Source organism: Mastigoproctus giganteus, chromosome 13, assembly GCF_048544385.1.
Source record: "Mastigoproctus giganteus isolate SK-2022 chromosome 13, ASM4854438v1, whole genome shotgun sequence".
NCBI lineage: Eukaryota > Metazoa > Arthropoda > Arachnida > Uropygi > Thelyphonidae > Mastigoproctus > Mastigoproctus giganteus.
The window spans coordinates 137882270-137909193 of NC_143587.1; the positions used below are offsets into that span (position 1 = coordinate 137882270).

Genomic DNA, 26924 nt, shown 5'->3' on the forward strand with positions numbered 1-26924 from the left:
TTCCTGTGATTTGTTGTTACCAGAACACCGCCCACTTTTAAAAGTGAGATGGTTTATCAAGCATGCAGCAATAAAAAATAAATAAATAAATAAAAAAATCCTGTTTTATCTGTGTTGAAAAATATCCTTGGAAGGATAGTGTTTCAATAAAGCAAGTAATGTTGATTTAACCCAACTAGATATCATTTCTTGCAATAATGCCTCTCATGATCCCATGCAGATATTCTGAAAGATGATGCTGTTCCTTTTCTTAAACTGTTTTAACTGACCTGAGGCAATGATGATTCAAGCCAACTAGACATTTCTTGAAATAATACCTCTCAAGACTCCACGAAGATATTCTTAAAGACAATGCTATTTTTTTTTTTTTTTTTTAACTGCTTTAACTGGCCTGGATTTGTAGAAAACTTTAATTCCCACTTTTACAGCAAAGACAGCCTTTGGAAGACTGGAGCCAGGAGTGTTCTGCAGCTTTGCTTGTTTGAACCACTACAAAGATATCATGATAAAATAAGACCAGCCCTTTACCACATATCCATGGTAGTATGAGTCAGCACTCTACACGGACTGTGCACACCCTTCTGAAAAGACAGAGCATAACTGAGTTTAAAACTCAAAAAAACTGTAGTTAACCCTTACGAACTAAACTTCATGATAGTTATTAATCCCTATACTGATTCATGCTATTGAAGCTGACATGCTACTGAAGAGTGTGACAGTGATGTTGATGTAAAACTTATATATCTGGATACTTTTTGGAGGACACTGTATACATACAAATGTGTGTGTGTTTATAGTGAAATCTCTCTAAAGCAGACACAATTGGGTCAGAGACCCAATAGTGTCTGCTTTGCATAGGTCCACATAGCCAGTTTCAATAATTCTGAAAAATTAAATTCACTGCAACTGGTTGTTTACAGTATTTAATTTTTACTATGGGTAATTAGATCAGTTACTAGTTTTGGTCCATATTCATCATTTTCGCTCAGACAGAATTTTTTTAATATAAGAGAATACTCCCCAACAGGTCAAAACCCTCCCTTTTTAAATTTCTGCCTACAGCCCTGTCACAAAGAGCAAGAAATTTAAGTCTTAAAAAATTAGCATGCAATCAATGCAATGCTTAAGAAAATTTTTACCATTATTCCAAGGGAAAACCTGCATAAACGAAAAAACATAAGATGTAGCTACTTAAATTACCACCATTTTCACTGTCAAGTGAAAGTAGTGCGTGAAAGCAGGGAAAAATACTGTCATTTTTCTTCAGTTAAAACACTGGACACCACCATTGCCAAAGCGGTTATGAAAGTAATGACAAACTCACATAGCATTTTTATTAAATACATACAAGTGTCCACAAATCTCCTTTACAAAAACTAAAAGGTTACTGTGTGAATAGGGTATACAATACAAATCTGAAACCACTTCCAAATGATATAGGATATCTTCAAGTTTTTATTCGCCAATCAGAAAATATGCATGCTGCAGTATATGTCAGCATAATCACAAAACTGTGATCATGGAGAAATTTATCACAATGTCCATTCAACCATCTTGGTTTTGAAATCAATCAATGACTTCGGTATGAGATGCAACTTGTATGGTTTCATCCTCAGATGGAAATGTAACATGTTACACACTGTTGATATTGACATATTAAGCTCATCACTGACACAACATATGGATTTCTCTGTGCTTTGTATAAAACTTCTGCAAACCAGCTCCACTGCAATTTCACTGACTTCCGTTTGGCTACCACTTCTTCCAGGATGATTGCAAATGGAAGCATCCTTTATGAATTTTCCATACCATTGCAGAATTGCAAGTCTATTCAGTGGCCCTTTTTAAAACCATGTTTGAAATTTATGCATAACAATGATGACAGCCTGCAGTTCATTGAACCAAAGTACATACTGTGACTTTTCAGGATTGGTAAATTCTGCAATGATTACAGTTTTGCAATTATGCTGCCACCTACTGTAGTCTAGGCATCACAGATGATCCACGCTGCCACTGTGGCACTGACGAATCTTGGCACCATATAATGTATGACTGTCCTGACTATGATGACTTAAGATCTATTCTGATCACAAAGATTACTAATTTGCCAAAGGACCAAGAACATATACTATTTCATATCCATGACAATTATAAATACTTCACCACTTTTGCACAGGATGTCTTCAACAGACAAAGAACATTAAGGAGCCTATTAAACCACCAAGATCAATAACTTGAGAGATTTTGTAGAATCAACCACCAACCTCATCGAAGTTCAAATGAACTGAGATTCACTTCTTGTATCCAAGTTCCATTGGGCAACTAAATCTGCAGGCAAGTTCAATCAACTGGGCTGTGATATTAGATGATTTTAACTTTGAAACCACAGGACTTGACTATCCCTTCACAGGAAAGAAGACACAGATTGACACACCTAAAACCAGTATCAATATTGAGAATCAAAAATTTTGATTATGACATCAATTGATTTGGACTTCAGAAACATCAATACCTGGGCACCTCTCTTCAAGGGAAATCCTCAACTCATCATGCCAGATCATTGACTGCTTGGTCTACACTGGGTTCTCTTACCCCTAATCCTCAGACCACACTAACCTGATGGATTCATTTGCATTTTTCTTTGAGGATGCCTCTATCTAGTTAGTTATACTAACAGAGGTTTTGGGGATGCCTCCCCAAAACCTCTGTTGGTATAACTAACCAAAGCCATAATGAAAATCAATACCAACTGAGATAACAATTGACAATTCTTGCTTGTCGCACGACTACTAAACCATCAGGCTGTTTGTTTGTTGTTTGGTTTTTAGGAGCATTAGCAACTAAGGCCATATTGCTCCGGGATATGCGGTGGTCATTTCCTGACCTTTCGCATCCTCCATATTTGGTGGTGACGGGCTCGAACCCCGGTCTAATCAAGAAGCGTGTGCTATGCACTGCTGCTCCTTCCCACCTGGCTACGGAGGCGCCAAAATCATCAGGCAGCTAGATAGCTACAATTACATAATGCATATGACCAACAATCACAGACAGTCCCAGGAAAGACAGTGCAATAAACCGGCTCTACAATGTAATGAGACAACAAGGAAGTGATGGAAAACCCTGAATACGCAACAACATAAAAGAAGAACAACGACTGCATCCCATGAAACGCAATCCACTGAATTGTCGGCGCCTCTGTAGCCAGGTGGGAAGGAGCAGCAGTGCGTAGCACACGTTTCTTGATTAAACCGGGATTCGAGCCCGTTACCACCAAATATGGAGGATGCGGAAGGGTCAGGGAATGGCCACCGCATATCCCAGAGCAATATGGCCTTAGTTGCTAATTCTCCTAAAAACCAAATAACTAACTAACTAACCACTGAATTGTCATAACTAGAAGAAACAAGGAAATGACCACAAATCCCGAATGGGACCTGATCCCACGCAAGACCCAGACATTGGAGACACCAGCAACTTTGCTGCCACAAGCCACATTGGCAATCAAACAGAGTTCTTTTGCCATACATGAGGAATTAGCATTAGCAAAGGCACATGATACAAGAAAGCAAACTTATATAGCATCAGCCAAAAAAAGAAAAAAAAAACCCTCATTTCACCCATCCACTCGCTCCAAATGTTTATCTAGTTCTGCTTTGAATCTATTTCCGCACATCTATCCTACAACTGTCTTTCCTCAATTTGAACTTATGCCCTCTCAGGTGATTATTCTGAGCAAGAGGAAGAATCCCATCAGCATTGAGCATGCTCAAACCATTCAAGGCTTTATACACCTCAATCAGATCACCTTGCATATGCCTAGTCTCCAGACACTGAAATTTGCAAAACTTAAGCCTTTGTTCGTAAGAGAAACCCTTTGTTCCATTCACTAATCTTGTTGCCCTTCTCTGCACTCACTCTAATAGCTCTACATCCTTCCTAAAATGAGGCCTCCACACCTGTACACAGTATTCAAGGTGTGGCCTGACCATTGCCTTATACAAGGGGATAATCACCTCCTTATCCCTGCTAGAAAGATCCCTGTATATCATTGACAAGACACCATGAGCAACTCTTGCAGACCATCTGCACTGCTCAGGAAACTTGATATCTACCTACACAATTATCCCCAGGTCCTTTTCATTCTCTACCACTGTCAGTGTAGTACCACACAGTTGACACATTACTCAGGTTACTGCTTCCCATATGCAGTACTTTACATTTGTCAATGTTGAACTTCAGTTGCCACCTCTCAGCCGATCTGCTCAACTTTTATAGTTCCTGTTGCAGCAGCATACTGTCATTAGTGTCATTAGCAACCCTGCTGACTTTCTTACTGTCTGCAAACTTGGACATTAAGCCTAATATACCATCATCAGTATCATTAATAAATACAGAAAACAACAACAGACCCAACACTGAACCCTGGGAGACTCCACTAATAACATTAGTCCACAAAGAGCAGTGTCCACTGATTAACGACCTCTGTCTACTCCCACTCAACCATCCCTTTACCCATAGTGGCAATTTGCCCCCAATGCCACACTACTCCAATTTGTACAGCAGTCTTCCATGTGCAACTGTGTCAAAAGCCTTTCTAAGATCCAAATATATGATATCAAAATTATTATTGGCATCTAGTTCCTTTGTGACCACATCATAGTATCCAATCAAATTGGTCAGACAAGACTTCCCCTTAAAAAACCGATGCTGTGTCCGAGCTATAAATGAAGTCTCGTCTAGATGATCCTGCAGTGCTTCTTTAACCAGTGCATCCAATTAATTTTCCTGGAACAGAAGTTAAACTAACAGGTCTGTAATTACTTGTGTCGCCTTTGATCCTCCTTTGTGAATTTGGGTCACATTTGCATATCTACAGTCCATGGGTACTTCGCCTGAGTCGAAGGAAGCTCTCATAATTATGGTTAACTATGATTTGCTTACTTCCTTTGCTGCCTCCTTTAATATAATTGGATAGATCCCATCCACCCCGGGTGCCTTTTTTATGTTTATCTTCTACAATTTCTCCTTCACTTTGCTCTCAGTTATTACAAAATCATCTAGCTCACTGCCAGAGTTTAATTCACCTCTGGCATTCCCCTCGCTGAATAATTCTGTAGGGAATTGAAGAACAGAAGCTTATTAAACTCTAACAGGAAACTAAATGATTTTGTAATAATTGAGAGCAAAGTGGAGGAGAAATTGTTGAAGTTAAACATTAAGAAATGCACCTGGGGTGGCAAAGGAAGTAAGCAAATCCTTAACCATAATTATGAGAGCATCACTGGACTCAGGAGAGGTCCCCATGGACTGGAATTGTATCTACAATTCACAAAGGGAGATCAAAGAGTGACAAGTAATTACAAACCTGTTAGTGTAATTTCTGTTCCAGGGAAAATAACGAAGTCACTGGTTAAAGAAGCATTGCAGGATCGTCTATAAGACTGTAGTAATAATTCAGACACAGCATGGGTTTGTTAAGGGGATGTCTTGTCTGACTAATTTGATTGGATACTATGATGTGGTCACAAAGGAACTGGATGCAAAACTAATTTTGATATTATATACTTGGATTTCAGGAAAACATTTGATACTGTTGCATATGGGAGACTACTGTACAAATGAAAGCAGTGTAGCATTAAGGGCAAATTGCCACAATGGATAAAAGATGGTTGAGTGGGAGAAGACAGAGAATGATAATCAATGGACACTGCTTTTCATGGACTAATTTTATTAGTAGATTCCCACCAGGATTTGGTGTTGGGCCCATTGTTATTTTGTATATTTATCAATGATATTGATGAAGGTATATCAGGCTTAATGTTGAAGTTTGCAGATGATATAAAGGTTGGCAGGGTTGTTAATGACAGTAAAGACAGTATGCTACTGCAACAGGATCTAGAAAAGTTAGGCAGATGGGCTGAAAAGTGGCAACTGAAGTTTAACATTGACAAATGCAAAGTACTGCCCCCATGGGTAGCAGTAACCCAAGAGAAACGTACCAACTGTGTGGTACTATACTCAGGAAAGTGGAGAATGAAAAAGACTTGGAGGTAATTGTGCAGTCAGATATGAAGTTCTCTGAGCAGTGCAGACTGGCTGACAGAGCAGATCAAAGAGTCTTGTCAACGATATATAGGAATTTTGCTAGCAGAGACAAGGAGGTGATTATCCCTTTGTATAAGACAATGGTCAGGCCACACCTTGAGTACTGCGTACAAGTCTGGAGGCCTCATTTTAGGAAGGAGGTAGAGTTGCTAGAATTAGTACAGAGAGGGCAATGAGACAGGCTTCAGCTCTGCAAATTGCAGTGTCTGGAGATTTGGTATCTGCGAGGTGATTTGATTGAGGTGTATAAGGCTTTGAATGGTTTGAAAATGCTCAATGCTGATGGGATCCTTCCTTTTGCTTAGATTACAAACTTGAGGGGGCATAAACTCAAATTGAGGAAAGACAGTTGTAGAATACACGTGTGGAAATTTTCCTTTAGCCAGCGGGTAGTTGACTGCTGGAACAAACTTCCATCTGTCATTGTGGAAGTTGATAGCTTAAATAAATTCAAGGAAGAAGTGGACAAACACTTGGTGCGAATGGATGGGTGAAATGGGAAGGTTTTGTTTTTTTTTTTTTTTTGCTGATGCTGTATAAGCTTGCTTTCTTGCATCACATGCCTCTGCCAATGCTAAAAGTCCATCATACTTTAATGAGCTTGATCTTTACTTGCCTTCATTTCAAATGCCCACTGACCAACAAAAAAGTGTGCGTCAATTACTGTTGAAAATGTCCTGTCTAGGGAAGATGAAAATACCAATACCAAAAGAACACTTATTAAAGTGTCTGTGTCTGTATAAAACAATGTTCATTTTAGAGAGGGTGTCTAACATGTAATTTCTAATATTTCTTGCCAAGCTCAAAGCTTTAGTGTCCACAACAAGGTGTCCCTTTTAGAGAGGTTTCAGTTAAGGGGGATTTCACTGTGTGTTTGTGTGTGTGTAGAATCGATAATTAATATAAAAATCAAATTAATAAATACGCCAGTAGCATGGTAAAACTGTAGAGCAAAAAATTAACAAAAATTTTTATGTTAATTTTTCGCTCTATAGTTTTGCCATGCTACTGGCATATTTATTAATTTGATTTTGATTTTTATATTAATTATCGATTATGTACAGGGCATCATGTGGAGGATGTGTGTTTTGATGCCTCTAATGACAGCTTTATATTTATTTATTTTCATTTCATTCTAACTTTTAAAGCCATTATTCAAATATATATATATATATATATATATATATACACTGCCCTATCATTGATATCTGAACACCCCTCCATGGATGGGAAAACAGGTCCTATGCACGCAACACATCACAAAATCTGCTATAAACATGCACATGAGCTTTAAACAAACAATTTCAAAATTGGGCATGCAAGATGAAATGTTCAACAGAATTACCTCAACAGTTCAAGAGAGTTGATCACCTCAACAAATACTAGATGCCAATTAACATGGTTGAAGGAGCACAAATCCTGAACTGTAGGGCAGTGGAAAACAGTCCTATGGACAGATGAGTCGAGGTTCACACTCTACCAGTCTAATAGTTGTTCCTGGGTGTGGCGAATGCCAGGGGAACAGTGCCTTCCTGATTGCATCCTCCCAACAATGAAGTTTGGTGGAGGCAGTGTCATAGTATGGGGCTGCTTTCATGGTTTGGCTTAGGCCCATTAGTCGTTATTGACAAAACTATGAATGTTGTGCAATACAAGGAAACCCTGGACAATTATGCACTTCCAACATTACGGCAATACTTCGGGGAAGGCCCACACCTGTATCAGTAAGAAGTGCCATGCCATACTGCTCAGATTATAACAGAGTTGTTTGAGGGCATGAGTGTGGAAAAGTTGGATTGGCCAGCCAAGATTGCTGATGATCTAAACTCTACTGAGCATCTTTGGGATGTATTGGATCGTTGGGTACATGCATGTTGACATAGCCCAAAGAACAAAACCGAACTACTGACTGCGTTAAAGGCCGAGTGGAAGAACGTATCACCTGACATTTATAAAAAAGCTGGTTGAGAGTATGCTATGAAGAATGAAGGCCATGATAAAAGCAAAAGGTTTCAGCACAAAATATTAAATGACACAATAAAAGCTTTTTTTTGTCTAAAGGCAGGTGTCTGGATACAAATGGTAGGGTAATGTATATATAAACCATTGCACGTATAAGTTACACTTACTTTGGCTGCCCGCTTTAATTCCTTCCTCAGTTTCTGTTCTCTCTGTTCACAAGCCACCTATGAAAATGAAAGTCATATCTCTCATATATGGCCCAAGGTATTCACTAGAGTTTAATCACTGACTCTATTAACATTTGAAGTCAAAATCATAATGCCTTGCAAACTTTTAAATGAAATTAATTTAAAAGTGAAAAATATTTCCATTTCAAGACACAATTTTGCAGCAAAACAAATGTGCTCACCGATACATCATTAAAAAGAAACCATAAAAAAAAAAGGGCGAGGGCTACAATTTGACACTTTTATTGGAAAGAAGTTTCAAGCACATTTTTTCTTCCCCCCCCCCATTTCTTTACACCTTATTTTCAAAGGAGGGGGGGGGGGAATATACTCCCCCTCCTTTCCTTCCAATAAAAGTGCCAAATTGTAGGCCCCACTTTTTTATTTTTGTGGTGCTTGCCAATTCTTAGAGACATTCACAAGAAAGTATTGTGTTAAGGCATGCTCTCATAGCTTCAAACTAAATGGGAGACCTATACACTACACCTCAAACTAAGTTAGTTACTTTTGAATCAGAACTCGAATTATAGGTATGCACTTTTTGGGTTCATTAAAGGTTGATTTATTATAAGCAATCCCAACCATAAACTTTTAGCTTTCAGGTATGTGGATGACACCTTAGTATTAAATACAGACTTTGAATGCTTAGCTATAGATATTTACTCCTCTGAACTTAAACTAAATAAAGAAAATGCTGATAAATACACAGCCAACTTCCTTGATCTGAATATTACACTTAGCAATGATGTAGTTCCTCATCTAATAAACACATATTATTTTAACTTTGAGGTAATTTACCTCACAAATTGGCAATCATATTTCTAATAAAATACACAAAAATACTATTTGCATTCAAGCAATCAGGTTAGCCAACATATACAGTAATCATATTCTTTTCAGCAAAGCAATGCAAGTTTTTTATAACAAGCTTTTAAATAATAATATACCTCCCTTTTTCATCAAATACTGTTTCAATATAGTTTCTTTTACAATTAAAAAGAAATTCAATTTTGATTTACGGGGCACTTGTCTGTGTTAAAGGTATTGTACAGTTGTATATTATTTGGTGGGATTTCCACTACTTAGTAAATAATCACTGTTCACGATTTCTGTTTAAGTTACTTTTACGGAATGAGATCCCTGTTGCTTTATTTACTAAGTTTTTTCACCTGTTTAGTTTGAATAATTCTTTTCAATCTTATGGAATTTTGCACAATTTACTCTTTTGCCTTATACTTTTTTTTGTGTGTTTGGTATTGGCATTTTGTTCCTGGATTTATTAAGTTAAGTTTCTTCTCCTAAAAACCATTCGGTTTGTCACATTGTTACTCTGACATCTGTCTGAGAACTACTGTTCATCTGGCAGCCATTTTTGTGAATAGTTTTTTTTCTTAATAAAACCCTGCTTCATTTAACCTGGTCTTTTATGTTGTGAAATTTTATCAATTAATCTAAAATTCATCACCTTTGGGGATATTAATTTTGCCATTGAGTAGCTATTGGACTCTGGCTGTTCTTGATTCCCTGAATTTTCAAAGTTTTTATTTTCCTTGCTGGATGCACTGTTACTCTCTTCAGTTGTTACTGTTATTTGGTTTTTAGGAGCATTAGCAACTAAGGCCATACTGCTCCGGGAATATGTGGTGGTCATTCCCTGACCTTTCCGCATCCTCCGTATTTGGTGGTGACGAGCTCGAACCCCTTACTCTCTTCAGTGTATTCACTCAACTTTCGATCAACCTTTGATGAACCCAAAAGTGCATATCTCTATCTACAGCTGCAAGTTAATTTGGAAGTTTGAGCCATGATTAATTAGATCCTCTTCTCTGATCATCTAAAATATTTCACTGGAAATTCATCTCCTAAATTTCACTGGATAGTTATCTCCTGTAGATCTGAATTATACTTGTTTTGTTTGACATGTTCCTTCGCAAATATTTATTCTTTCGGCCTTATGTCTGGCATTACACGTATTTAGGCCTTTATACCATCTTTCCCATAGTAGTTTTTTTTTTTTTTTTGTGTCCAGTTTCAACGATAGAGTACTATAATTTTTAGTGTTTCTCACCAACGAAAACCAAAATCTTAAAAAGTTTATGTTTAAGTTTACAATAAATTTTATAGTAGATCAAACAAAATACGATTATACAAAATGTTACTGATAATAAAATACTGAATTAGGATAAAATAAAACAAATGTAATTTACAGTGAATATACAAATAAAATGATAATAAAATACTGAATTAAAATGCAATAAAATATACTAGATTAAAAGCGCTAAAATAACTGAAGCTTTCAAAGGCTTCTGCCTTCTTCCTCAACAGTGTGGATAGAGGTCACCGCATTTTTACAGCTATATAACATGGTGACTGGTTATTGTTTCCCTTTTGCATCTATGTTGTGTGCATCTCTCCTTCGCTTGGCTTAATGACTCCAGGTAATGCTTTCTTCTGATTTTACTTTTGGTTTCAGTTTGCCTTTCTTCTCTACAAGCCTATGGTATTAACACCCATTTTTACTAAAGCTTACAAATACCAGAACCCTTTCTTTAAGGTTGGGCCTTACACACCCAGTAACTTCAGTAATTTTATTGACTTTTTCTACACTTATTATCTTTTCACTTTCTTTTTCTATCTTTTTCCTGTTCGTAAAACTATTAGTGTAATACGAGGGTGATACAAACGCTCCGACTATCCTTCATCCTATCGCTACTTTTGCCTTCTTTTAACTAGTTTTTCTCCCCTTCCTTATACCATTTGCTTGGCTACACTTTTTTTTAATCAAATTACTGTTTTTTCCCATTACCGCATGGTACACACCTTTGTATATTTGTATTTTATTTAATTTTTATTAACTTAATTTTTTACACTGCGTATCACCACATGGTACACACCTTTGTATATTTGTATTATTTTACTTTCTTTTACCCTATTTGCTTAATTTTTTATACTGCATAGGGACTACCTTGCCTGATAATATTAAGATAGGTGCTGCACACTTGCTTTTTCCTTTTTCTTGTACTATAGCCAAGTTTGGAAACACAGTGCCTGATATATGGTCAGGAGTAGTACCCTGATGAAATGCCTGGCCATGTATCATTTTTTCTTTGTACTCAGATTCTGCATATTTGCCATCCATATATTCGACCTTCTTTCCAAAAATTGCCCTCCTATATCTGAATACAATGATATCTCTTTATTATTTATTTGGTAATTTGTAATTTTTGTAATTTTGTTTTCTTCCATAGTCCCATTTCATTATTGCACTAGGTTTTTAATATTCTTTCACTACTACTTGACTTCCTTTTTCTACTTTCCTTTAAACCTCTTTTAGTTCAGACACTGTGTACTTTTCTTTTCCATCTTTTCAGACTCTATACTTATGTTACAAACGATACATTTTTATATACTTTTGCTTCCTTTACTGCTGCCCTGTGCATTTTGGAGCATTTGACATATGATCCCTTTCATAAAATTTCCCTATTTTTTTCTCAACTGCTTTGTTTGCTTCTAGACAATATAATATCCCTACTATATATATATAAAAGCAAAGCTATAATAAAATAATAAGTTTTGATGCATGCAATAAATAATTGATACATAAAGCAGGTAATTCTTTGGTGGCCTACACTTGATTATGTACCAACAATAAACTGTTTCCTTGCCTACATATAGCTATGAAAGAAAAAAATTAAGAGGATATCCCATAGCTATAAGTAGGCATAGAAATGCCGTTTATTGATACATAATCAAGTGTAGTCCCCCGAACAATTACCTGCTTTATGTATCAATTTTTTATAGCATGCATAATTTTTTTATTATTATTTTACTAGTCTTTACCTTCTCACATCTTTAGATTTCTCTTGCATAAAAAAAAAATAAAAATTTCCACCCTCTTATTGATGCATGCTAGTTTATTATAATCATTAATATTAATCATTTATTTTTTACTTTTCCTTTTTGGCTTAATTTCATCTAATTAGCTTTCTAATTCAGCTTTTAATTTCATATAATTCAGAGTGTCACAGGTTTTTTCACCTGCTTTCCCTTTCATCCACCTCAAATATATTTCTCTTTCTATCCTTTCTTGACTAGTTTTGGGACGGTGTGCTCTTTATATTTCTATCTGTCAGCTTTATTTTTTTCACTTAATTATTACAACCTTGCTTATATACTTTTGTATCCTTTGTTGCTGCTTTGCACACCTAGGTACATTTGCCATATAACCTGCATATGATAATTAAATACTTGTATATTCCCATTTTTTCCATATTATATGGCTTTAAACTATTATATTACTTTAAACTTAAAAATCTAAACTTTATATATATATATATATATATAAACGGTATATACAGTATATATGCCAGTGAGCCAAAACATTATTATCATCTACCTAATATGATGTTGGTCCTCCACGTGCAGCCAAAACAACTCGTACCCAGCAAGGCATGGACGCTACAAGATTTCTAAATGTGTCTTGTGGTATCTGGTACAAAACACGTAACCAGCAGATCCTTTAACTCCTGTAAAGTCCGTGGTTGAGACGGTGCAGATCGGAGTTGCTGTTCCAACATAAACCACAGATGCTCGATGGGACTGATGTCTGGGGAATTTGGAGGCCAGGGCAATATCTGGAAGTCTTCCTCATGTTCCGCGAACCAGTCTCGAACAATCCAAGTGGTGTGGCATGGTGCATTATCCTGCTGAAAGACGTCACCGCCAGAAGGGGAAGACCGTTGCCACGAAAGGGTGTACCCAGTCAGCAATGATTTTTAGGTAAGTGGTAGACATCAGAGTGCCCGGCATATGGTTTGGGTTTTTTTTTTTTTTTTTTTTTTAGGAGCATTAGCAACTAAGGCCATATTGCTCCGGGGATATGCGGTGGTCATTCCTTGACCTTTACACATCCTCCGTATTTGGTGGTCACAGGCTCGAACCCCAGTCTAACCAAGAAGCGTGTGCTACGCACTGCCGCTCCTGCCCACCTGGCTATGGAGGTGCCTTCCCCGGCATATGGATGACTAGACCCAGAGTATCCCATCAGAACATCGCCCAAAGCATGACACCGCCACCACCGGCTTGTTTTTGTTCCACGGTGCATCCAGGCACTATCACTTCCCAAGGTAAATGACGCATATGTACCTGGCCGTCAACACAGTGCAACAGGAAACGTGATTGATCAGACAAGATGACCTTCTTCCAATCACTCAAGGTGCAGTTTCGACGCTTGCGTGCCCATTGTAGGCACTGCTGCTGGTGAACCGTGGTTAGCATGGGCACTTCGAGCAGCTTGCAGCTATGCAGCCCCATTTTTGACAGGGTTTGATTACTGTGTGTTGTGACACATTACTCCCATCACCAGCATTCCAATTACTGGCGAGTTGCACCACAGTCGCCCTTTTGTTGCCATGTACCATCCGAGAGGCCTTTGCTCACCTCGAGCATCGATGAACCCTGATCATCCACCTTGCTGGCAACACCATGGGTTTTCCCTCCTCAGACCACTTTCGGTAGGTACTAACCAGGGCTGACCATGAACATCCCACCAGCCGTGACGTTTCAGATATGCTCTGACCCAGTCATCTGGCCATTACAATTTGGCCTTTGTCAAACTCGCTTAAGTCCGATGCCTTTCCCATCTGAAGAACAAGAGTAACACTGATTAACGGAGCTCGGTATCAGGTATTTTTTATACTGCGTCCCGACCCACGCGCGTGCCGTAGTTCACCTGCAGTTGTTTTGATTTGCATAACAACTTGCTGGTCAATGTTTTGGCTCATCAGTGTTTGTTTGTTTGTTCGGTTTTTAGGAGCATTAGCAACTAAGGCCATATTGCTCCTCGATATGCGGTGGTCATTCCCTGACCTTTCCGCATCCTTTGTATTTGGTGGTGACGGGCTCGAACCCCGGTCTAATCAAGAAGCGTGTGCTACGCACTGCTACTGCTCCTTCCCACCTGGCTACGGAGGCGCCTGGCTCATCAGTGTATATAGAATTATATGGGTGAGAGAAATTATCTAATTCTTTCAAAATTTTTAGATACATATTTCTTTCACTCTCCTTCATTTTCAACTTTTGTCCTTGTTTATTATTTATTCGTTTCTTCATTCTGCACCTTTTCCATTCTGCCTATACTTCACACACACACACACACACACACACACACACACACACACACACACACACACGAATATAATTATGCTAAACATACAAATTACAAAAAATTCACTTCATTGATTTTTTTGTGCTATATAATTTTGATTATTATATAGCACATTGAAAATTCACTTAATGCATAATGGGAAGAGTTTTCCAAATTTTGACTTCTGCCATCAACAATGGCACAACATTAGCACACATTATTTAATGGTTGACAGCTAAAGCTTATTAAATCAGATCAGTTCTCAAAAGAATGTAAATCAGTCTTCACAGACAGGTTTAATGGTAGAAGAATTAAATGCCCTCTGAAAGAAAAATTCTGGGGCAGAACATCAGTTGGGTATCAGTCAGGTAATATCAGTGGGTGTTTGTATAAAAAGAGGTACTTAGTTTCTCAGGAAATGATTACTGCCACTTTCTTTACTTACAACCTGGGTTCAACTTGCTAGCTCTCTCCTCTGTTAGTTGATCCTCAAATCAGGTCTCTAAAAATCAGATGCAACTTTCTTCTCAACTTCACATCACCGATTAGCAGATGTTCAGTATTTTAATTCTACTTCTACTCCTTTTGAACTTCTGAGCTGGGAAAGTACACCTCTTTTTTTCCTCCACTTAAAGGCAGTGACACATGCTAACACACAACCTTTCTCACATTTCACCTTACTACACTTCTCTTAACTACTGTACAACCACACTAGGCAACACTATTTCCAAGGAAAATCGGGACCCAAAAACCTCTCCATTACACATACAAAACCAAAGATGAACCAATTCATTAAACCTCATTTCCCATAAAAAAATAAATAAATTTGAAGAGGTAAGTCTTTCTTAGTGAAGAGAAGGGCAACAAGATCACTGTGTGGCATCCTTTTGTGCCACTAGTAATCTTGTTGCTTTTCTCTGCACTCTTTCAAACAGATTCCTTCCTAAAAGGAATTAGCCAAATCTGCATGTACCATTCAAGATAGACCAAGCCATTGCTTTACACACTGGAAAATCATCTTTTCATCCCTGTTGGCAAAGTTCCTATATTTCAATGACAGAACCCTCTGAGCTTTCCAAGTAATTGTCTGCACTGCTCACAGAATTTCATGCCAGACTGTATAATTACTCCACATCTTTTACATCACTAACTACCTTGAGTTTGCTCAAGGTATGTTAAGTGGTATGTTACCCTAGAATTACTGCTATGCAAATACAATACAGTCGGTCCTCGTATAACACGTGTTTGCATTACACGAATTCGATCATACACGATTTATAAATAGGGGAACGTTATCTTATATAACACGAACCGAATTCGCTTATACACGATTCGCCTGTGTTTAGCATTAGCATTAGCATTAGTAGAGGCATTTGATGCAAGAAAGCAAGCTTATGCAGCATCAGCCAAAAAAAAAAAAAAAAAAAAAAAAGTAACATAAATAAATAAAAATAACCACTTCCACTTCACCCCTCTGTTCGTTCGAAATACCTGTCCAGCTGAGCCTTAAACTTATTTAGGCTATCCACTTCCACGACAAGGGATGGAAGTCTGTTCCACCCACCAACCACCCGCTGGCTAAAGGCAAATTTCCGCACATCTATCCTACATCTGTCTTTCCTCAATTTGAATTTATGCCCTCTCAGGTGATTTTTCTGAGCTAGAGGAAGAATCCCATCAGCATTGAGCATGCTCAAACCATTCAAGGCTTTGTACACCTCTATCAGATCACCCCGCTGGTGCCTAGTTTCCAGACACTGTAATTTGCAAAACTTAAGCCTTTCTTCGTAAGAGAACCCCTTTGTCCCATTCACCAATCTAGTTGCCCTTCTCTGTACTCGTTCCAGCAGCTCTACATCCTTCCTGAAATGAGGCCTCCAGGCCTGTATACAGTACTCTAGGTGTGGCCTGACCATTGCCTTATACAAGGGAATAATCACCTCCTTATCCCTGCTAGAAAAATTCCTATATATCATTGACAATACACCATGAGCTACTCTTGCAGCTCGTCTGCACTGCTCAGAGAACTTCATATCTGCCTGCACCACCACCCCCAGGTCCCTTTCATTCTCTACCACTGTCAGTGTAGTACCACAGAGTTGATACGTTGCTCTGGGGTTGCTGTTTCCCATATGTAGTACTTTACATTTGTCAATGTTAAACTTCATTTGCCACCTCTCAGCCCATCTGCTCAACCTTTCCAAATCCTGTTGCAGCAGCATAGTGTCAGTAGTGTCCTTGACAACCCTGCCAACCTTCGTATCGTCTGCAAACTTGGACATTAAGCCTGATATACCATCATCAATATCATTTATAAATACAGAAAACAATAAAGGCCCCAATACTGAACCCTGAGGGACTCCACTAATAACATTAGTCCACGATGAGCAGTGTCCATTGATTACCACTCTCTGTCTTCTCCCCCTCAACCACCCCTTTATCCATAGCAGCAACTTGCCTCCAATGCCACACTGCTCCAGTGTTTACAAGAAATGGCAGTCGAATGCGGAATCACCCCAACTGAACGCAACACGATAGGAACGAAGAAGATTCTGAAAATGTATTTATGTGTTTTATATCAGTGAAGGGGAAACCCATTTCACCATAATAACGTAAAAACCAACACAATTCCAGCTATCGATATAATCGCAAATGCAATTAGATGGAGTTTACTACCAGTTTATAACAGATTCCACTAGCAGAAACGCAACTGGAAATTGTTTTTATTGTTTTATTGTAGTAACCCCCAGAAATGTGCTTTAGTAAAATGTGAGGTGTTAATAGTGTATCTCGGCCTTTACGGTGTTGTTTATTCAGTTGCTACATGCGCGCAGCTTTGTTTATGTGTATCAAGCGTGCCTCCTCGTTTTGTAATTGTGCTTTATTCCCTAAAAATTAGTAAAATACTTAAAAGGTGTGAAAAGGAAGCGTCCTGGCTAAGACACTGCAGATTCAGAGAGGAAAAAAAAAAAAAAAAAGCAATATCGATAAACAGAGGCGGACCGGGTCAAAAATTCTTACCCGGGAAAATTTATAGTGGCCTCATACTACGGTTTATGGCCAAAATCACACCGGCCTCCGGCCCACCGTGGTTTCCCCCGTAAGGCTTATGGCCAGTCCGCTTCTGTCAATAGAGAAAAAATATGAAATTGTGAAACGCTTTGAGCGAAATGAAAGACCATGTGATATTGCACGTGCTACAGACCTAAATGAGGCAACGCCGAGAATTACAAAGAATGCAGAGAAAATAAAAACAACTTTCATAGCGGGAACAACTCAAAGTGTAATTAAAATCCATTAGATTAAGACACATGGAATGGCTGTCATCTCTTTGGATAGAAAATCAAACAAAAAGCAAGTTTGCTTACGATAGAAGCAAAAGCATTAGCAATATTTTATTACGACTTACGTATTATAATTTATACTTACGTATTATAAAATACGTAAGTATTTTATTACGACTATTTTATTTAATATAATAATTTTTTTACGAATAAAATACGTATTTTATTCGTAAAAAATACTTTTTCAGTATTAAAAAATACTAAAAATACTTTATTATAAAATTATATTTTTTATTACGTATTTTAATCGTTATAAAATACGTACGTATTTTATAACGATTAAAATTACCCGATTATTTATTGTGTTTGGTAATGTTTTGGTTCCAAATGTGTGTTCAATCTTGGGTGGTCGGCACCTAACCCTACTTTTCCCATAGGGCCTGTTGTTTATATTGCACGATTTTGCATTGCACGAGGATTTCTAGGAACGCAACTATCGTGCTATACGAGGACAGACTGAACCATTCATTTATCAAAATAATGCTTCAACTGCCAGTTTTCAACCCAACCAATGGTTCCAAATAATAGCTTAAATAGTGCATACTGATTTGGAAATAAATATTCCAAACATAAATCTATTGAAAAGAATGCAGAGAAAAGCAACAAGATTGCTAAAGGGCACAAAAGGTTATTTTTACTAAGTTTATTTAACGTGCCCTGATTAAAGTTATTAACCATCTTGTCTCCACCTTTGTACTACCTGCAAATTTAGACATTAAACTTGAAATACCTTCATGTGGAATTCCACTCATAATAGTTCACAAAGAGCAGTGGCCATTTACAACCTTTCTTTGCCTTCTAACACTTAACCACACCTTTGTCTGCAGTAGTGGTAAAGCAACTAGACCCCCCCCCCCCCGATGTCACATTGCTCCAATTTACATAATGATTGTTCATGTGGAGTGGAGCACTTAGTCTGCTACTGAAATTAACTCTTTTCAGGAACAAAAGCTTTACTGGAATCTAATTATGCCAATATTATTCTTTGCATCTTGTTCCTAAGTAACCACCTCATAATAGTTAATCAGATTGGTTCAGCATGATGTCCCCTTAATAAATCCATGTTGTGATGGCCTTAAAACTCCATTTCTATCCAGACAATCTTGAATTATTTCTTTAACCACTGATTCCATAATTTTCTTGAGTATAGAAGTCAAACTTGCAAATCTGTAATTACCCACTTTACTGGTTAAATTTATATATGATACAAGTGCTTTGCTATAGGCTACAAAACAGAAGCCATTAAAATTGAGCTCAGCGATTCATTTTTTAGCAGCAATTGGCAGTGCAGGTATGTAAATATGCCATCTTTTTATATATCCTACTTTTTTTTGTCCATGGAAGAAATTCCACACAAGAATTTTGAAATGTAGCAGATTTATTTACTACACTGGACTGACTAGGTTTAATTATAAACTAATGAATTTTATCCACATACATTCAAATAAACTAAACTTTTGTTTAATTTGTAGTATGGTGTTTCTTATTCAACCAAATCAGTATAACTACCATATAAAGTATGCTTGAAAAGGAAGGAGCAAAAAAAAAAAAAAAAAAGCAAATGCCCAGAAAAATAATTTATTATGAAAATCATTGAAAAGTCCCCACAGGACTCAATACACTTGTTATACCTCACTTTTAATCACTGAAAGCATTCTTGAATTCTTCCAAAGTTATTTCCTTGAAATGGTTGGTCACATTCTTTTGGGTGTTTTACATTGTATGAAATCAGTTTTCTTTCTTTTTCATTTCTGGGGATTGATCTCAGTGAAATCCCTTTTGTGAAAGAAATCTTTGAATAATTAATGTGAAATGCACAGATGTAAAGTCGCACAACAAAAAACAATTCTTGTTTTGTGAAAGTTTACTCTGACCAGTCAAATTTTTTACTAAACTCATATTTGAACGTGATGGAATAATTTCTGAAAAAATTATTTTTTTTTGAATGACAATGCAATAGTGCATTCCATTTTAATTGTTGGATTTGATTTCTTTTGAAAAAAAGGCATACTCAAGATCTCCCACCCCTTCATCAGGTTTAGCTCTGACTGATTGTAAATATATTGATTAAAAGTGAGGTACTGAGTCCTGCGGTAACTATTTTGAATGATTTTCATTTTTCATAATAAATTATTTTTCTGAACACTTGCTTCTGCTTATTATTATTATCTTTTTTTGTCATTACTTTTTAGAGACATGCTGTGCATATAACATTGTTTAGACAATGAGTTGGCTTTGCATTAGAAACACCTACGTAATACCTCGTGTGGACACCTTTCGTCCATAATATAGCCTGTACATTTATTGGCATAGACTCCACAAGTGAAGCAGGGTGTCCTGTGGTAGTGTTACCCATGCATTGCACAATGTGCCTAACAATGCCTACACACAACTGTCTAGAGCACAGTCCACATGGATATAGGTCTTGCTATTCCTATGTTGAACTGGGTGATTATCAGCTGGAACACTTTTTTTTTTTTTTTTATGTAAACCCCAAACACGAGAGGTATTAGAACCTATAGTACTTTGTACTGTGCTTGGGTTGGAGGTTGAGAAGATGAAAGAAGATATTTGTTGACATTGGACTTGAACTTCTGCAGACTGCAATTTTCAGAAAATATGTACGAAGGAAGGTTGTTCCAGAAAATGGCAGCTGAATGAATAAACGAGGAAGATGAAAAGTTGGTTCTGTGAGTTTGAAGTTGGACAGTAAATGGATGTTGGCTAAAGGCGGCACGGGTTCGGACTGTTTTGAAAGAGAGAGTGGGAATTATAGAAGCCAATTCAGAAGAACAGTGCCCATGGAAGTATCTGTAGAAGAGGCACGCAGCAGAAACAGTCTGTTTATGAGACAGTGAGTGGAGAGAGACTGTTAGAGATGAATCATTAATTAACCTAACTGCCCTCTTCTGAATGGAATCAAGAAGCCTGAGAGAGGTTTTGCGGGCACCACCCCAGATGTGGAAACAATATTCCATGGCAGGGCGGATTTGCGGTTTGTACAGAGTTAACAGCTGTTTGGAAGAAAAGTAACGCCGAGAGCGAAACAGAAAACCAAGTTTTTTAGATGCAGAGGAAGCAATATCTGTAATGTGCTTGTGACAAGAGAGATTAGAAGTCAGGGTAATCCCCAAAAGAAATATATCATTTTGTCTAGAAATCGGAGTGTCACTAAAGATAAGCATAGGAGCAGAAGAAACCTTTTTGCGAGATATAAGACAAGACTGAGTTTTAGAAGGGTTGAAATCAACTAAGTTGTCTTTGTCCCATTAGAGAATTACCTGAAGATCGGCATTTAAGGAAGTGGTAGCAGATTTTCGAGAAGTTGAAGCTGATTGAGCAGGGCAAGGTTTCTCAAAATGGATAGTAGAATGCAATGTGCTATCATCAGCAAAATTATGGATAGGATTTCCAGTCAATGGAAGAAGGTCATTAATATACAAGAGGAAAAGAGTGGGGGAAACAACTGAACCTTGGGGGACACCGGCATTAGTGGAGAAGTTAGAAGACAGAGAGCCATCTATCATCACCCTCAGTGAGCGATCAGAGAGAAAACTGGATAACCAATTACTAAAAACAGTTCGCAAACCACAAGATGGAAGCTTGTTTAGAAGACCTTTATGCCAAACACGATCGAAAGCCTTTGAGATGTCAAGAGCAATTACTTGTGTTTCACCGAACATTTCCATTGAATTAGTCAATAAATGGGTAACATAAGCCAGAATATCACAAGTGGATCAACACTGACGGAATCCATACTGGCGATCGTTGATCAGACGGAAGGTTTCTAGGTAGTTTAAGAGTTGGCGGTTAATTGATTTCTCCATTACTTTAGTAAGAGTAGAAGTAATTGTCATGAGACGATAATTGGATGGGAGGGATTTGTCACCCTTTTTAGGAACTGGCTAGATATAAGCAAATTTCCAAGCAGAAGGAAAAACACCTTTGGATTAAGAAAGTGAAAAAAGGCGGCAAAGAATAGGAGTAAGTTCAGGAGCGCAGGTTTTGAGAACAAGTGGAGAAATACCATTGGGACCTGGAGCTTTCTTAGCATCAAGATTCGCCAAAATCCTTCTGACATCCTTTTGACGGAAGACCACAGGAGGCATTGAATGGAGCGTGTTGGGAATGGTGGGAGATGTTTTACCAAGATCATTAATACACGAGTTAGAAGAAAAATGGGATGCTACCAGGTCAGCTTTATCCTTGGCTGAAGTGACAACAGAATCATCTGGTTTGGACAGAGGTGGGAGCAGAGATGGGCAAAAGTTGCCCATCTCTGGCAAGAGACCAGAATACTTGGCTACCATTAGGGCAAGAAGCAAGTTTTCTACTCTTAGCCTGTTCAAACTCTAGTTTGGACTGATTAATAACTGCTTTACAATTGTTGCGAGCTTTGGTGTAGGCAGAAAATGAAACCGGAGAATTATAAACAAGCCAATTACGATATGCAACATTCTTCTCTTGAACAGCCTTAGCACATTTATTGGAAAACCAAGGTTTAGATAAAGGACAAGATTTTAAAGTGGAGTGTGGGATAAAGGATTCCATTCCTGCAAGAATAATTTCACTGAAATGATCTGAGCAAACGTTGACATCAGAAGTTTTGAAACAGTAATCCGACCAAGGAAAAGAAGAAAAGAAATCCCATTTTGCATTCTTGTAATGCCAAACAACAAGAGGTTGGGAATAGCCATGAGATAAAGTCTCCATTGGGGAAGAGACAATCACGAAGTTGTGATCTGAAGTGTCTAAAGGACTTCTCACTTCGACCGTATACTTAAAAGGGTTGTTTGTGAGAAAAAGATCAAGCGTGTTGGCTGTATGGTTAGGATTATCTGGTATTCTTGTAGGTAAATGAATAATCCGTGCAAGGTCATCAGTAATTGCAAAAGCCTCAGCATCTCGACCAGCTGGGTCGGTGTGACTAGAAAACGGAAGCCAGCTGGAGTTGTGAACATTAAAATCACCAAGGAAAATTACCTCACTGTTAGGAAAGTTGGACTGGAGAAAGTCAAGTTGCAAAGAGCTCCAAGTGATTAGTGGAGTTGGGAGAACAGTAGAGACAACAGATGAATTTGACTCCATGAGGTAGAGAGATTTTAAGCCAGAGAAGATCGAAGAGAGGAGATTCCAAATTGCCACGTCTCTCACAGGGAATATCAGAACAGACGTATGCACAAGTACCACCTTTGAGGCAAAAGGAATCATACAGCGAATAATTTGGGCATCTGAGATGAGCAGTAGTTGAATCAACCGATAACTGAGATTCTGTCAGAAAAAGTACATGGGGTTTGGCAGACTGCAAGTGGAAATGGACATCATTGAGATTAGAACTGAGACCACGTATATTTGTGAAATGAATTAGGAAGTGCTTGGGAGGTTTAGATCTTTTCGCAGATAAGCTTGTGCTATTAGTCTGACAATTCATGGTGTATTCAATAGTAAGAAAAAGTGGGTGGGACATGCTGTATGAAGTAATGAAATTTTTGGATATGGTGTACACATAGTAAGAATATACCCAGATCCTTGACATTACGTGGCCTCGACAATGCTCCCCGCATACACACTACTCGGACTCCCTCCAGTCACTATCTGGCAGAGTAGAGGTAGCAAGATTATACACTAGCTGAACCGGAAGCCTCCTAGAGAGTTACCAATAGGTTTGGTCCGGTGTACTAACTAGCGGCCGGCCTGCGAACACCGTTTTAGAGCTGTACCCTCGAAATGTAAGGAATATTGGATCCCGCCACAATGTTCATCATAACCTCAAAAGTCATCAATCATACTCCATGATGGAAGAGGTGGGGAAGGGCTGACCGGAACTTAGCTCTAGAAACTAAAGATGGGTTCCACCACTTCAAGCCTCCAATAAGCAAAGTGGTGGTATTGCACCGGTTGATGAGAGTCATCTACTACCTAGTACTGCCTGGTAACATAGAGGGGCAGCATTCCTTCATGTGGTGTGGGCACCACACCTCTACCACTGCTTACGTTGGTTCACACCTGGGTGGTCACCCACCATGTAGTGCATGGAGGTTATACCCAGGATTACTAACAGTCTCACCATCGTGAAGGTGCAAGCAGAGGATTTGGCTGTCACAGACCGTCCGGACTTTGCCAAAATTTGGTCCACTTGACTTGAGTGTCACCCGAATATCGGTTCCATCAGCGTTTTAGACTCCCACGTAGCAAGTACAGCTTGTCTGGCATATCTGAGGGAATGTCTGTGACAACCTCAGCGACTTTGCTGTATTGTTGCTATGTTATGAAACGAAACATATGATGCTCACCATGGGTATCAACCACACATGGCTGTTCTACTTTTGACCTTTGGTTGTTTGTTTAAACACTGTCGAACCAGTCACGGTAGACTTGTGACACCACAGAACAGAGCACTTAACCACGTTGGCTGTTGTCGAGATACTCATACCTGCATGTCCCGATCCCACAATCATTCCATGTTTGAGGTCAGAAAAAACTTGACAGCGACTCAATCTTCCTCATACACTCAAAAAACTACATCTTATATCAGTCATTCCTGACTATGAGCCTTCACCAGCATCACAGACTAGTCCTTTCTCACAAAAGGGGATGTTGCTAATGCAAATAAGTGTATATTAGTTCTGCATTCTAAAATAATAGAAAACAAAAACTAATGTTTACAGACTTCATGTATAGTATAAATATAAACTACACACAGATTTTCTGCTTTCAAGATAAAAATCCTGCAACAAACTTACCAGGTGATTACGTGCTTGATCTACCTGTTTCTCACCTTCCAAAACCATCTCAAAATGATGCTTAAATAGTTTCAACTGCTCTAAAAGAGTAAAAATTAGTATGGTTAAAAGGTTAAACTCTTAATCTATATTTCACTTAGAATGATATAAATTCCATTTGAAGAAAAATACTTACTTCTTCTCAGAACGTTCCCCCCCACCCATCCCTCACGTGTACACAAACACAAAGCTAGACATCCAAAGTTGATCCATGTGAATTTGGTGTACAACAGTGCTGAAACAAAATAAGTTACTTTTTGAATGGAAGAAGTTAATTGGGAGGCTTCTCCATTTGTTTTGTAACTCTTTTAGTACTTTTTTTAATGAAAGTTGTCGAAACCTATAGAACTCTAGTACAGTATATTTTCTGGGAGCTGGGAATTTAGAAAAACTTCTCAAGGCTGCACTTTGGTTTCTGTGGGTTGTTTAACAAACATAATCAGAAGCTTGTTGCACAAAACAGAAACAGTGAGAAAACAAAGAAAGAGAAAAAAAGGTAGTTTGGTCAGTTTGCAGTGGAGCCACAAAATGATTCTGGGTGTTCTGATATTCATTCTACAATGTGAATTTTTGATGTGTAAATATCTTTGGCAGCACCTACTAAATTTCCGTTGGTAGTAAAACCAATTTGTCACGATTTTATGAAACTGAAATGGCATGATTTCCAGAAAGTATATATTGATTATGAAATAAAAGAGCTTTTGTATTGTAAATATTTTATTGATCTTTCACAAATTTCAATAATTTCAGCTGGAAGACAAGATAATGGATTTATGATAACTGAAGTAAGAAATGTATATTTGTGACTGCAACGTATCTAAAAACCTCTTAAAAACAGCATTGACTGATTTATCTGATCTTGTAGTTGAGATTGAGGGATTAGTGTTCATTCTGAGATTGAACATTTCTTGCAAGGAAGTAATTAATGGTTTAGTTTCTTCCAATCTGAAGTTAACATTGAAATCACCACTCATGATCATGGGTATATTATGTAAATCTTTCTTTAACAGTGCTGCACCTTGAATTGAGTACAGGAGCAAAGCAAAATGAATGAAGTAAATTATATCCTGTATATCACTGTTAGGAGAAATATAGACAACCACTGTAAGCATCACTTGGCCGTTGGGTAAAAAGCACTCTGCTGTACATATATTGCCTACGGGCCAAATAGTGACTGTTGGACCAGTCACTATTCTGCCATGCTTTAACCACTCACTTTTTTACTAACCTGATCAAATAGATGGACTTGTGTATTTTCTTGCATTTTATATGCACATTTATACAATGATGGTCATCAATCTCCCTTCGCAAGTGATTGACCATCGTGTTGACTGAAACAGGCACAATGATCACTTGGCCCAGAATGCTATATTGTCTTTATGTGTGTCTCAGGTGCCTTATTTGCATGAACGGTAAGTGAGGAGAAATAAGCCTCTCTGTCACTAAATCCAATTTCGATAAATGCAATGGAATTTAAGGTAGACAAAGTCGTTTTACAATTAGATAGCGCTGGAACGTTGTTGCTCTTAAGTGATCCTCTGCAACTATTACACACAAGAATCCCATTGATGTCAACATAAGGAAATGCAGCACGTATCAATGGTACATCTTTAGCAGCTAGTTTCTTTGTGTCGTTTTTGAACCATAGATGATCACAAATGTAGCATACAGAACAGAAGCCATTTCTCATAAATATCCTTTCAAACTCTTGATGGGCGTTCTTATATAAATAGTAGTCTGTGTAAAGAAAAGGAGCTTGATCATTTAAACTCACCCGCTCTGCAATTGGAGAACTGTTCTGCTGTACATAATTAACACTGACTTCGGGTACATTGTTGTTAGATGGAGCAGCATTACTGGTTGAAGGCACTGCTAAATCCAGCGCTTGATTTTCTGTTTGTCTTTTATGCAATCTCAATATCATGTGTCGTTCTCCTACACTCACTGCTATGTCCATCTTTATTTTCTTAGGTTGGCTTGTTCAATACTCTCGACAATGCTCTGTACTTTACTTCAGCATCATTGAACACAAAGGTTATTGCAGTGTGGCATTCAATCCCTTTCACTACTCAGAAAATTACTGATGTGAAAACATCTAGGCACCTAACAACGGAATGTAATGAAAATGTGGATTGTAACAATACAAATACTTGTATTGTTGCAATCATACTATTCAACAAATGGCTACAATCAAATGGGTAATTAGGCTATTGGCCTAACCTCTTCCAAATTGATTAAGTACAGGATCGGCAGAACACTGTAAGCCTGGTAAGCAGAGTATACGGGTGCCAACATCTGGGGGAGCCAAAATTCAAAATTTTTATTATAATAAAAATATCTCAAGGGCACCAAATACATT

The 26924-nt window shown here is 38.0% G+C and overlaps 1 protein-coding gene across 3 annotated transcripts in view; it reads right to left on the reverse strand.

Moving 5' to 3' along the window:
• LOC150076474 (uncharacterized) overlaps positions 1 to 26924 on the reverse strand; it is a 187589-nt gene that overhangs the window by 54281 nt on the left and 106384 nt on the right. For all 3 annotated transcript variants that reach the window (XM_090388102.1, XM_090388101.1, XM_090388104.1), the window contains 2 exons: positions 24527 to 24606; positions 8235 to 8291 (listed from right to left, as the gene is read on the reverse strand). In XM_090388102.1, coding sequence (XP_090244228.1) covers positions 8235 to 8291; positions 24527 to 24606 — 137 coding nt within the window. The remainder of the gene's footprint in view (positions 1 to 8234; positions 8292 to 24526; positions 24607 to 26924) is intronic.